Source organism: Loxodonta africana, chromosome 4 (genome assembly GCF_030014295.1).
Source record: "Loxodonta africana isolate mLoxAfr1 chromosome 4, mLoxAfr1.hap2, whole genome shotgun sequence".
Taxonomy (NCBI): Eukaryota; Metazoa; Chordata; class Mammalia; order Proboscidea; family Elephantidae; genus Loxodonta; species Loxodonta africana.
In genome coordinates, this window is record NC_087345.1 from 26,046,651 (window position 1) to 26,060,820 (window position 14,170).

Below are 14,170 nucleotides of genomic sequence, written 5' to 3' on the forward strand. Positions count from 1 at the left end.
GGTTGGGTTGCACAGCCAATTATTGTAATTGCTACCAATAAGATGTACACCTGTAAAAAGTTGAATTGGCAAAAGTTGTGTGATATATTTATAACAACAACAACAAGAGTAGCTACTGAGGCTGCTTAAGTACGACCAAAAACCTCACAAGATTTGGTTCCCTGGTTTACAGGCTTAGGGTCCTGGTTTCACGGGACATTCCAGTTAATTGGCCTAATGATGTGTTTAGTACTTCTGTTTTACCTTTTGGCTCACTGAGTAGTGCCTAGGGTCTTAAAAGCTTGCAAGTGGCCACCCAAGGCACAACAATTGACTTCTACTCACCTGGAGCAACAGAGGAAGAAGGAGAGTCAGGAATAGAAGGAGGAATGGAATGGGCAGCTAATTGCTTCCATGAACAACCTTCTTCTTTGCCATGAGACCAGAAGAACTGGATGGTGGCCGGCTACAATTACTGAACATTCTGACCTAAGATTTCATAGAAGAATACCTATCAAAAGGGATAAATCCAGAAATAAACTCACAGCCGTCAAGTCAATTCTGCCTCATAGCGACCCTATAGAACAGAGTAGAACTGCCCCATAGAGTTTCCAAGGAGCGCCTGGCAGATTCGAACTGCTCACCTCCTGGTCAGCAGCCATAGCATTTAACCACTATACCACCAGGGTTTAGAATTTCAAATTCTCATGGACCTCAGACTTTCTAGAGCTATAGAAGCTGGAATAACCCCTAGAACTATCACCCTGGGGTAATCTTTAAACCTTAAACCAAAACTATCCCCTGAAGTCATCTAAAACCAAATAATATTTTTTTAGCAAAAAAGGCCTGCCTTGATTTCTGAGGTCTTAAATGCTAGCAAGCGGGCCATTTAAGATGCATCAACTGGTCTCAACCCACCTGGAGCAAAGGAGAATGAAGACCACCAAAGACACAGGTAAATATGAGCCCAAGAGACAGAACGGGCCACATAACCTAGAGACTACCTCGGCCTGAGGCAGGAAGAACTAGATGGTGCCCAGCTACCACCGATGACTGCCCTGACAGGGAACACAACAGAGAATCCCTGATGGTGTGGGAGAACAGTCGGATGCAGACCTCAAATTCCCATAAAAATACCTGACTTAATGGTCCAACTGAGACTGGAGGGACCCCAGAGGTCATGGCCCCTGGACCCTCTGTTAGCCCAAGACTGGAACCATTCCTGAGGCCAACTCTTCAAACAAGGATTGGACTGGACTATAAGACAGAAAATGATACTGATGAAGAGTGAGCTTCTTGGTTCAAGTACACAAATGAGACTATGTGGGCAGCTCCTGTCTGGAGAGGAGATGAGAAGGCATGGGGACAGGAGCTGGTTGAACAGACCCGGGGAATGGAGAGGAGGAGTGTGTTGTCACAGTAGGGGCAGGGCAGCTTTGGTTACATAGCCTGGTGTGCGTAAGTTTTTGTATGAGAGACTGACTTGACTTTTAAACTTCCACTTAAAGTACAATTTTTAAAAAACAGCTGCCTTGAGTATATGCTCTTTTGAGAACTATCTATACAGGATCAAACTGACAACAGCAACTCAAAAGATTAGATAGAAAACTTAGGGAGCAGTGAGATTATGTTAATCGGGGAGGAACAACTCAGAAAAGGGGGGTGAGAATGGCTGCGGAATTTGATGAATGTAATCAGTGTCACTAAATTGTACATGGGGAAACTTTTGAACTGGTGTATGTTCTGCTGTGTATATTCTCAACAACAACAAAATACATAAAATTTAGAGGAAAAAATTACAGTATAAAACTCATTGTATATTCAACCTAATCAAATAAAACTACAAAGCAGTAACCCAAGAGGTCTTTAAATAAAGGGTATAATCTTTCAATATATTCAATCAAGGCAAAGAAATCTCAGGTGACAGGGAAAGTAAACATGCAAAAGGAAAAAAGAATGAGAGAAAAAAAGGGGGGGGGGCTTTCTCCTCTGCAGGCTTCTCTTCTGTGAACAGTAGCTTTCATACAAAAACCAAAATCCTAGAAAGTAACATAAAAGTAGGGTTCAGAGGCGCCCTCTTCACACACTGGGCACAAAACATAGCCTGGGGGCCTCTCAGTACCATCAAAGACCAGCCGTCTAGGACAGGTATGTAAGCCATTATAAGGTAGGACGAACTTTCACAGAATATACTCACTGATGCTCCTTAGGAGCAAGGCTGGCAAGATTTGTCTCCCATACTTTGGGCATGTTATCAGGAGGGATCAGTCCCTGAAGAAGGACAGCATGCTTGGTAAAGTAGAGGGTCAGCAAAAAAGAAGACGACCCTCAGCGAGATGGACTGACACAGTGGCTGTAACAATGGGCTCAAGCATAGCAAAGATCGTGAGGATAACACAGGGCTGGGCAGTGATTCATTCTGTTGTACATAGGGTCGCTATGAGTTGGAACCAACTCGACGGCACCTAACAACAGCAACACACTGACAGACTCAAACGTGTGCAGAAACCAGACACACGGTTCAGAAGTACAACCTTACCCAGTACCCTGAGCACCGAGTCAGCTGCTTGACACCCCAGGGGCAACAAATCCAGGCCATGGTAACTGCTCCTGTCTGGTGCAGGATAAGCTTCAACTGGGTCCATGTCTCAAGGGATCTGAGTTCAGGCAGGCAGGGAAATGTCCCTAACAAACAGAGCCACCGTCATTGACCAGGCACTCTTGGCAAGGCGTGAAGCAGCCTTCCTGAAAACCAGAAAAGCTGGTCTTCTAGAGTTTAACCACTTTATGCATTATCCAGCAAATATGTGACTGAGAACTTTTTTTTTTCCCACCCTGGGTGGCATAAATGATTAAGCACTCAGCTACTAACCAAAAGGCTGACAGTTCGAACTCGCCCAGAGGCACCTCTGAAGAAAAGCCTGAGGGCCTACTTTCAAAAGATCACCCAGTGAAAACCCAATGGAGCACAGTTCTACTCTGACACACACGGAGTCGCCATGAGTTGGAATGGCCTCCATGGCAACTGGTTTGATTTCGATCTTGGTGTGAGGCATCGAGGTTAGAATGGGATCTAAAATCTGGTCCCTACCCTACAAAAAAAAAAAAAAATTTTAACAAAGAGTATTAACTCAGAGTGTCAAAGGCATACTCACTGACAAGGCTCACTTCCGCTAAACCCTCCTAGTCACTGATGATCAATTAATTACTCAAGCTTATGAATTAGAAAAGTCCAAAAAACAATGGATCCCAGATTAGATTCAAAGGGAGAAGCAGCCAGGCCCCTGCTAGTCGTTCCCTTTTATTCTTTCTCTGTCTCCTCACACCATCCAGGTAATCCCTCTGCACCACTGGGAGGAGGAATCCATTGCTTTTGCAGAACTATTTTTCTATTTCAGATATAGATAACTGGAATTCCTGCCCGAGGGCTCCAAACTTTTAGCAACATAATCTGTGCCAGGCTGTGGTCCCTTCTGCTTCTCCCGGGATGATAAAGAACAACTGAAACTACAGAGCCAGGTTAAAGGATCAGCTCCTATAAGAGAAGCAAGGATCGTGGGACTTCTAAAGAAATTCAAGGTGGATGAAAAGGATTTAGTATTGGCCTTTATCAGCGGTGTACTTTAATGAAGTAAAAAAAATGTTTAATATGGACTTCAAAGCATAATTTTATGTCCCATGTAAGTATAGACTGCTGACATGGAGTTGTCATGGAACAATATGTAATGCAATAGAAGGAAGACTTTTCAATGGAACCAAGGAGCCCCAGTGGTACAGTGGTTAAGCGTTCGGCTGCTAACCCAAAGGTTCGGGGTTTGAACCCACCAGCCGCTCCACAGAAGAAAGGTGTGGCAGTCTGCTTCCGTAAAGATTGCAGCCTTGGAAGCCCTATGGGGCAGTTCTACTCTGTCCTATGAATGGACTCCACGGCAGTGGATTGGTTCAACGGAACGATCTGCAGTTACATTTTCAATAGAAAGTACTGAAAGGAACACTTGCTATAGACTGGAAAAAAATATCAGAGGAGCACACTCAGCGATGCAGATAATAAACAAACGCCATTTCTTGGGAGGAAGGCGGGCTTTCAAAATGCGGAGGATCAGACAGGCAAGCAAAGGGCTCAGGGCGGGTCAAGACAGAGAAGTCTTATCAGTCGACCTTAGAAAATGCTTTTCCGCTCCATTCCTGGTTCCAAAAGGCTAGACTGAAATGAGCAAGTGCTATTTCAAGTCTGCATAATATCCTAACTAGAGCAGGAAATTTTACCCAAGTGCCAATTACAAGTTGGAAGTTTCTCCCTAGTATCTTTGGCTAGAAAGCTATTTCCTAATTCTCTCACAGGATAACAAGCACAAACCAAAACCAAGCCAAACCTGTTGCCATCGAGTCGATTCCAACTCCTAGTGACCCTACAGGACAGAGTACCACCACCCCTAAGCAGCTGGTGGGTTCCAACTGCTGATCTTTTGGTTAACAGCTGAGCTCTTAACCACTGTGCCACCAGGGCTCCTAACAAGCACAGGCTCCAAGAAAGCCTTATCTCTCTGCGCAACTAACAGATACAGATAAGCTGAAGTGCAGTACTGTTGGAGGCTGGTCCTTGTTTCAGGCGATTCTGCCAAGAATTACCCTGCAGGGCAGTCCCAGCAAAACTTTGAGGCCTAAACACAACCCTCTATTTAAGCTGTTTGAGCCCCAATATATCTGCACACCCCCCAGCCTCCCAGGTGGCGTCTGGCCTGTTCTCCAGTGGCCCCAGGAGCTTGGCACCCTTAGATGGCCCTGACTGTCTGGTCCTGCCCGCTGCAACCACCGCCCGGCTGCCTGAATGCAAGCGAGGTCCATTTTTAAATTCCCTCGGAAGTTCCACAACCACCAGTTTGGGTGAGGAGACAAACACCCCTGCAGTTTGCTGACATTAAACTAAAAATACCCAGCCGCAAACAAAAGCCATCTTTTACAGGGCTGGCTCGGGTGTCCTGAGGCTTTTGGTGGTAGTGGCAGACCAAGACCCCTGGCAGAGTGGCCTCCTTAACAACCGCTCCAGACCGTGAGGGCCAGAGGGGCCATTCCTGTCCCCACGCTGTCAAGGAATCTCGCAGCCCTGCATGTTTGATGGAAAGACCAGCTTTATTCCTCTGCCATCGACCCAAACGCAGGCTTGATGAATTCGGAGCTGCGTCTGCTGAAAGTGTTAGATACACACTGAAAGGAGAAGGCGAGAGGAAAAAAGAAAAACACAAGCCCCGTTTCCTTGGAAGGAAATGTGTTTCTAGCTCCCTCCCCCTTGCAATTAGGAAAGCAAATTATTGCTGTGACTACACTGAGAAAGGCAACTCGGAGGCGTAAAAATGGGATTTCGGGGCCAACGTGGCCCCGTGGCGGGGGGGGGGGGTTGCTGCGGGAAGCGGGGAGGGGGACAGAGGCTTGGCGGGGAGACCCGCTTTACCCCAAAAGCCTCCTCCGAAGGTTCTACCTGTTGGGATTCTAAGCCTGGCTGCGAACCCCCCGGCGCTGTGCGCGGTTTCCCCTCCCGTCCCAGGTCCCAAACTTAACTTCGCGCCCCTCGGAACAGACGAGCCTCGTCCCTCCCCCAATTCACATTTCAGATTTGGAACTTGCCTACGCTACGGAGGGACCAAGCGAGAGGGCTCATTGGCGGGGGGGTGGGGAGCGGAACATCGGCTGCCCGGAAACCCAGGAGTTGGGGGGATGCAACCTGACGGTCAGGCAAGGACATGGCCAAAGTTTCCTCCAAAACTGCGGTGGCCAAGTTGTGACCCGGGAGCCCCAAGTCCCCCAGCGCAAGATCCCCGGGGAGGTGTGGGTGTGGTGGAGCAGGCCCCGATGGCACCAGCCCCAAGATCACTAACGGGGCTAGACCCCTGGAGACAAACAACCGGAGGCTGGCCCCTTCCCCACCCTGGCGGAGGAGCAGAGCCGGGCACCCAACCTCTCCCCACACCTGCTCAGCGCTGCGCCGAGCCTCGGACACGTGGAAGCCGACCTCTAGGGTCCCCTGCCCGCTGCAGGGACTCGAAACCTCGCCGGGGCGTGCACCATTCGTCCCCAGCCCCAACCAGGAAGAGACAGCGTGCCCGGGCGCAGAGCAGCCGGCTCCGGGCGCCTCTTTCATCTTCAGACCGCGGCAACAGCGGGGAGGGAGTTTCAGTTTCTTCAAACCAACCACCCAACCCCGGCAGCTTCCTACAATCTCTACCTTTCCCTACTACCTCACAGACAGACAGACAAGGAGACACAAAGAAAAAAAAAAAAAAAAACTACCGCCCCTCCTGGTCCCATCCTCCAGCCCCGAGCTGGGAGGAAAAGGAAGAGGGAGCACATCTTCCCTCCTCCTCCCCATGCCGACGCGGTGACCTGGGCAGACTCGGGGAGCAGGGAGCCCCGAGGTGGCCGAGGGGGAAAGGTAAGGTTGGAAAAGGCAGAAACCCGGCGAAGCGAGAGAGACAGAGAAGAAAACATCCAACAAAACCACGCTAACGCGCCCCCTACCTGGGTGCAACATACTTTGGAAATAGAAGATGACCAAGATAAAGGATCCCAAGCAAGTGGCCAGCACCATCCGGCAGATTCTGTTCATCCTCATCACTTCCAGTAGCGCCGGCTTCATGGCTTTGTCCTGGCTGCCGGGGCCGGGGTGTCCGGGAAGCGCTCCCGGCGCGCAGCAGCGGTGACCCAGCCGCGCGGACCCGAGCCCGGGAGGCGCACGGTAGTACTGAGCAAGGCTCCGGGGTAGGGTTGGCCGGCTTTGCTGCCGCTCACGGAGCCCCCAGCCCCGGGCGGGGGTGTGTAAGACGCCGGAGTTGCTCTGGAAGTGCAGAGATGCGTGGACCCGCCGGCTGCGCGCTCCTGCTCCTCCTCCGCCGCCTCCTTCGCTCCCGCCGGCAGCCGCCGCTACCTCCTCGCGATCGGGGAGGCTGGGGTGCGAGCGGTGATGGTGCTGCCGCCGCTGCCGCTGCGCTGGCTGCTGTGGCTGTCGGACAGGCCCCCTCTCTCCTCTCCAAAGGCTACTTCATTGCGCTCCAATGATCTATATATTCCGGGGCTGGGTTTTACCAAATGCAACTCGCAGCCCCCGGCGAGGGGAGGGCGCCTGCGGAGAGCCGGGAGGAGGGAGGGACCCGCGCGCCGGGGCGGAGCGTCGCGCTCCCCCCGCCCCTACCCGGGATATGGTCGCGTCCAGCTGTTTCCCGCGGAGTGCGGAGTGCGCGGCGCGCTCCCGCAGGGTCCCAAAAGCCCTCAGTCCCCGGCCAGGTTCGGCCGCCGTCTGGAGGTTGTGTCAGCGTTTCCATGACAAAACCCGGAGGAAAAAAATACGAATAAAATCGCCTCCGTGCTGCCACCCACTCCTGCCAGCGTCTGGAGGGGGAAGTGGCGGGCAGCAGATTGGGCATTTCGGGGGCCGAACGGCTCGGGTGGCACGGGTTTATTTAAAATCCCTGGGCGAGGGAGGGGGAAGTTGCCCCAAGCCCCCTGGGAGCGAGGTGCCCTTTTCCCGACTCTCCAAAAAGGGCAGTTTCGTTTTCTTTCAAACGACAGCCCAGCTTGAGCGCCGTTTTGCAAAGAGGTTGAAGAGGGCTGACTTAAAAGTCAAGATTAGGGAAACTGCACGGCCCGCAGGGGTCAGGCGACGGCTGAGCTTTCCCGGGGACTTGTGCAGACAATGTCTCTGGCACCCTCCACCCCCTTCAACAAGGAAAAGGGGGTTGTGGAATTTTTTTAAACTCTTAGCTCCCCGAAGAGTAGAGCTTCCTCCAGACTCTCCAAAGTGCACACGAGTCTTAGCAGGGTGAATATGAGAGGATTCCCCCCACGAAGTTACCATCATCCAAATCCAAACAACTGCTGGAAAACCAAGCTGACCTTAGCATTGGCCCAGAAAAACCCAGTGCCAGGTAAATGGAAAGATGGCGTTGCTTCCCTGTACTGCGTAAAGTGCTTTACGATTTCCAATTCTATGCATTTAGGTTTAGCGATTAATAAAGTGGATGCAGGCAAACAGCGTGGAGCTCACTGTCTGCCCAGAACTAATTGGAGAAACTAGGTTAACATAGTCCATTTATCTACTATCTGGAACGTAACATCTTGTTCTCCTGTGGTTTGTGGTGTCTGTAATGCAGATAGGTGCTGTTATAGCCATCTATTTTACTTATAAGATTACACGTAGTGTTTTTTAAAAGTTAAGGGGGTGTTTTAGTTCCAACAATAAATGTGTATTTCTTTTCTATCAGGAAAAAAAAGTTATTATAAAGACAATGTAACTTTTGTACCTTATTATCAAATTATCAAGGAGGCCTGATGACGCAAACAGTAAAGCTCTCGGCTGCTAACAGAAAGGTTGGTGATTTGAACCCACCCAGCAGCTACTCGGAAGAAAAGACCCCATGATTTGCTCCCATAAAGATTACAGCCTAGGAAACCTTATGGGGCAGTTCAACTCTGTCACACGGGGTGGCTCTGAGTTTGAATGGACTTGATGGCTCCTAACAACAACATCAAATTATGGCTACAATTAATTCAATTCAGGACAGTGGGTTTGGTTTGGTTTTATTTAACTCAATTAATAATGAAATAACGTGTCTTTCAGTGCCTCTCACGAAAGAAGCATTTGATAAATACTTATTGAATCTGAATGTACTGGGCCTCGTCCTCCCCTCTGTGGGGCAGAAACCCAACCGACAGTCAGATGCATGCAACAAAAGCCACCTCCACAACCTTAGTTCCCTTCCGGGAAAGTTTTCCTACAGCAGTGGCATGTAGGGAAAGTATCGAAGTCAGCAGCCTTGCCTTTGATTACAGAAGACGCTCAATTACAGCATAGTATTTATATAGCCGGTTTATACGGTATTAATTCGTACTCACTTGTGAATGAGCTGCTTGCTACAGACAGCCAAGTTGAACCAGCTCCAAGTTGAATCATTCTCCAGTGATTTCCCCCCATAAGAGATAGGGGATGGGAGCGGCACCCCCCAGCACCCTCAAGGCAGAGGATTCCTTGCAGGGAGAAAGGCTGGATGAGCACTTGCAGGAATCCTTTGTCTAGAATGTCAGGCCTTCATTTAACTCCTGGTTTTACACAGCGAGGAGGGAAAGGGATGTGCCCCCAGTTCACACAGCTGGCCTCTTGCTTTTCAGGGCACTAACCACCCTGCTGCCTGTGCAAAGAGCTGAACATGCAAAAGGCAGTTTGGGAGATTACAGGGCCAAGGGAGAGGTCAGAGGTCTAATTCTTATTCATTGTTAGGGATTGAATTGTGTCTCCCCAAAACATGTGTGAAATCCTAACCGCTATACCTGGGGATGCAATCCCACTTGAAAATAGGGCTCTTTGTTATGTTAATGACGTCCTATCAGTGTAGGGTAAGTCCTAATCCCTTCTGGGTGAAAAATAGCCAGGACTAATGGAAAGATAGATGCCACATGAAAATCACACAGGAACCAAGGAACAGAAGCTGAGACAAGGATTTTTCCCAAGAGCAGACAGAGGAAAAGCCTTTCGCTAGAGCCAGCACCCTGAATTCAGACTTGTAGACTCCTGAACTGTGAGAAAATACATTTCTGTTCTTTAAAACCACCCACTTGTGGTATTTTTGTTACAGCAGCACTAAGAAACTAAGACAGTCGTGGAGGGTTGAGTTGGCTCCGTATGGTGGGAGGAAGATGGTGAGCATGGCCTACATCCATTTTTGCATTCCCTCAACCAGGAATCAGCCCAAACATAGTGAGGGGGCAAGGCCCTGACTGGTAAAACATCACCTCTTCCTGGAAGCCTTCCCGGATTACTCAGCTGCCTCTTTCTTCCTCTGTGCTCTGAGCAATAGGTCTGAACTCCTCTTGGGTTACTTTACCGACTAGGCCAAGCTCCTTCCTGGAGGGCCAAGCTTTATTCATCCCTTTCCCTCTCTAGAGCCCAGCATACTGACTGGCACATGATAGGCACAGATACGTGAGTGATGGAGAAATGATGCCGTCTTGGGTTTGGAAGTTAAGTTTGTTGTTGTTAGTTGCTGTCGAGTCGGCTGGTCTCATTGCCTGGCCCTGTGCCATCCTCCTGATCATTGGTAGGCTCGAGTCTGTTGTGGCTATCGTGTCAACTCTTTGCCATCAGTTTCGACTGACGGAGACCCTATAGGACAAAGTAGAATTGCCCCATAGGGTTTCCGAGGAGCAGGTGGTAGATTCAGTTGGCTGACTTTTGATTAGGAGCCGTATCTCTTAACCACTGCACCACCGAGTCCCCGACCACTGTGTCAATCCATCTTATTTTCCCTCTTTTTTCTTAATTTCTTTTTGCCATGAGAGCTTTTGCAAATCGGCACCACTGTCCATTGTGGGGCCTGGGTAAATCTTGGCTGATCACTAGGCATGAGCTTTATTCTACAAATCAAACAGCACAGAATGAAACTTGAGTCTGTCCATTTTAAAACATGGTTGCAGCGCCTGAAAAACACGTGGAGGAAAAAGTTCTATTTACGTTGATGATCTTATAAAGTTTATAGGAGAGTAAGAAAATAGATGTGAAACCAGAATTCTAGTGGAGAAGCCATCACCAGTAAAACAACAGATATTTATCAAGACCCTCCAATATGCAGAGGCATTGGTGGTTTAGCGGCAGAATTCTTGCCTTCCATGGGGAAAACCGGAGTTCGATTCCTGGCCAGTGTACTTCACACGCAGCCACCATCTGTTTGTCAGTGGAGGTTTGAGTGTTGCTATGATGCTAACATGTTTCAGTGGAGCTTCCAGACTAAGACAGACTAGGAGGAAAGGCCTGCCAAAAAAAAACAACCAATGAAAACCCTATGGATCACAACAGTTCCATCTGAAATCGATCATGGGGATGGCATAAGACCAGGCAGCATTTCCTACCCTCTCCATGAGTAGAGGGTCTACTCGATGCAGCTAACAGCAACAGCCAATATGTGCAAGCTGAGTTCTACCTCGTTCACGTAGCCTGTGCCTACAGTGTGCTGTCTTGTTGAGATCCCACAAAACTGGCACGATGCCTCTTTTTGCACTTTGTTGGAGAGAGAAGTAAGCTCAGGGCACTGGTAGACAGAGAAGTCTTTAGCACCCTTGGTGGGGAGGAGTGGGGGGCAGGAGGCCAGGGGCCCCAAACTGGCTCTTGGGAGAACAGCCCTTGCCCCTTTGCATCTCTCTGGCACCTCAGCACACAGTACGCTCAGTTAGCCAGAGCACAGTAAATATTTGTGGACTTGGATTAAAACCCATTTGGCCACAGCATGTGAAGATCTTAGGGTACAAATTTTCTACAGGTAGGTAAACCACAGGTACACAAATGGGTTACTCATGACATGACTCTCTGAGCAGGCTCTTCTTTACAGGCTTTTTAGAATAAGGTAGGTATTATGGGTTGAATTGTGTTCCCCCAAAATATGTGTTGTAAATCCAAACTTCTATGCCCGTGGTTATAATCCCATTTGGAGATGGGTTGTCTTTGTGATGTTAATGAGACAGGATTAGTGTAGGGTGTATCTTGAGTGTCTTTAGAGATATAAAGAGATCAAAGAAGCAATCAGAAGATGCAGAGATGGGGGAAGAGAAATGTCAAGCCACATGAAGACTGCCCAGGAGCAGAAGCTCAGAAGAGACAAGAACCTTTCCCTAGAGCCAACAGAGAGAAAGCATTCCCCTAGAACCAGCACCCTGAATTTGGACTTCGAGCCTCCTAAACTGTGAGAAAATAAATTTCTGTTTGGTAAAGCCACCCACTTGTGGTATTTCTGTTATAGCAGCACTAGATAACTAAGACAGTGGCAAAGAAAAGAGAGAAAGGAAGAAGGGAGAGATAAAGAGAGGGTGGGAGAAAAGAGAGAGGGAGAAAGGAAGAAAGACAGAGGAGATGAGGAAGGAAGGAGAGGGGTACGAAAGGGGAAGGATGAAGGAAGGAAAGGCCATGAGGGAGGCAGGTGAGGAGGGAAGAAAAATACCCGCCATTATTCTCTCTCACTTTCACATGGGGTTACCATAAGTTGGAATCAACTATAGTTTGGTTTTTTTTTTTTCGTTTTGTTTTTTTGATGCCAGCTTTGCCCCTTGGCCCAGTTTAGAATCAAGAGACTTGTCTTCTTCCCTTACTGAGGAATAAGGTCATTTGACCGTCAGTCCTTCCCCAAGCCCACCCCAACTGGCCTCTGGGTGGCTTCGGATACCCAGACAACCCTCCCTCTTTCCACACACAGCCCGGAAATCAGCTCCCTGAGCTGCTCATTCCTCCCAAGTATTTTTTTTTTTTTTGGTTTTCTTGTGCTTTAGGTGACAGTTTACAGCTCAAGTTCATTTCTCAATCAAAAATTAATACACATATTGTTTTGTGATGTCAGTTGCAATCCCCACAATGTGACAGCGCTCTCCCCCTTTCCACCATGGGTTCCCTGGGTCCATTCTTCCAGTTTTCCCGTCCCCTCCTGCCTTCTCATCTTGCTTTTGAACAGGAGTTGACCCTTCGCTCTTGTATATTTGGTTGAACTAAGAAACATGTTCCTCACTGTTGCCTTCGAGTCGATTCCCACTCTTAGCGACCCCATGGGACAGTGTAGAGCTGCCCCATGGGGTATCCAAGGAATGGCGGGTGAATTCAAACTGTCGGCCTTTTGATTATCAGCCAGCTCTTAACCACTGCACCCCCAGGGCTCCTGTTTGTTTTATTAAAAAATAAATAAAAATAAAATCCCTTGCCATCGAGTTGATTCAGACTTATAGCAACCCTATAGGACAGAGTAGAACTGCCCCATAGGATTTCAAAGGAGCAGCTGGTGGATTTGAACTGCCGACCTTTTGGTTAGCAGTTAGCTCTTAACCACAGAGCCACCAGAGCTCTGTTTTGTTTTTTTTTTTATAGGCCTGTCTAATCTTTGTTTGAAAAGTGTACTTTGGGAGTGGCTGCAGTTCTGAGTTAACAGGGTGTCAGGGGGTCATAGTTCCGGGGATTCCTCTAGTCTCTGTCATGCCAATAAGTCAGGTTTTTAGGGTTTTTTTTTTTTTTTTTTTTTTTTATGAATTTGAATTTTGTTCTACGCTTTTCTCCTGTTCTGCCCAGGATCCAAGTATGATTTAACTGATGGCCTCTGATCAGAGCCCCCGGGTGGTGCGAACAGTTATGCACTTGACTACTAACTGAAAGCTTGGCAGTCACACCCACATGGGGTGCCTCAGAAGAAAGGCCTGGAGATCTACTTCCATAACGTCACAACCTTGAAAACCTGTATGGAGTACAGCTGAACAGCAGAGGGTTTAGTCTTTGTTTTTATTTCTGGCCCCTGATCAACTCCTAAACTCCCATCTGGATGATCCCAAATCTCTCCAGCTCCAATCAGGTGTCCTCGCTGCCCCTGCCCTCCCTCCCCAGGGCCCCCACTCCCTGCCCAGGATGGTCATGCTGCAAACCACCTAATGGCTCTCTCTGGGCCAGGCCCTGTTCTAAGCAGTTCCCCTCACCTTAACCCTCTAGATGGGGGCCCTTATTATCTTCATTCTACAGAGGAAGAAAGTGAGACAGAGAAAGACGAAGTGACTTACCCAGATCACCCTCCTGATGTTGGCACATCCAAGGCCCTGAAGCCAGAGGTCAGGCAGTGTCAGTGACCCCAGAGATTGTCCTTGTTCTTTGCCTCCTCTTAGACTGCCTGTCCTCAGGCTTTGGGCTCAGACAGACCACGCAGGCTATGTGACTTGAGGCAGGTTACTTCACTTCTCTGAGCCCCACTCTTTCAACCCATAAAACAAAGGCACCCAGAGCTGCCTCAGGAGCTGAGCGCCAGAGAGAATGCTGTGTAACAATGAAAGTGAAAGATACACACATTCGAGGCTGGGATTCAGCGAATTTTGGGTGCTTTCACTGTTTTCCTTTGTGAGTTTTTTGTTGTTCTTCTTCTTTTTGCCCCTGCCAGCCCCTCCTCATGAACCCTGGGACCCATCTGGCAGATCCATCTCTCTGGGGCTCCTGGCTCTCCTTAGTTACGACATCAGCATTTCTTAAGCACACTTACACATTCAGGGCAGGATAATTTATTGAAATATTCATTTGTGTTTGTTCTCTTTGTATTTTTCACTTCTCCACTCCCCCTCATTTCAAGCAGGCTTTGTGCTTTTTTTGTGTGTGTGTGTGCTACCTTGCCTGAGGGATTTGATAAAGATTTTCCTGGAAAAA

General features: G+C 48.8%; 1 protein-coding gene across 5 annotated transcripts in view; it reads right to left on the reverse strand.

Moving 5' to 3' along the window:
• The window catches only part of CHST11 (carbohydrate sulfotransferase 11), a 338,998-nt gene extending 331,495 nt beyond the window's left edge, over positions 1-7,503 (reverse strand). The window contains exon 1 of one of the 5 annotated variants that reach the window (XM_003405305.4): positions 6,493-7,503. In XM_003405305.4, coding sequence (XP_003405353.1) covers positions 6,493-6,610 — 118 coding nt within the window. In that variant the 5' untranslated portion in view covers positions 6,611-7,503. The remainder of the gene's footprint in view (positions 1-6,492) is intronic. The other 4 variants (XM_010599856.3, XM_064283675.1, XM_064283673.1 and 1 more) reach the window with 4 other exon arrangements.
• Positions 7,504-14,170: the final 6,667 nt, after the last annotated feature.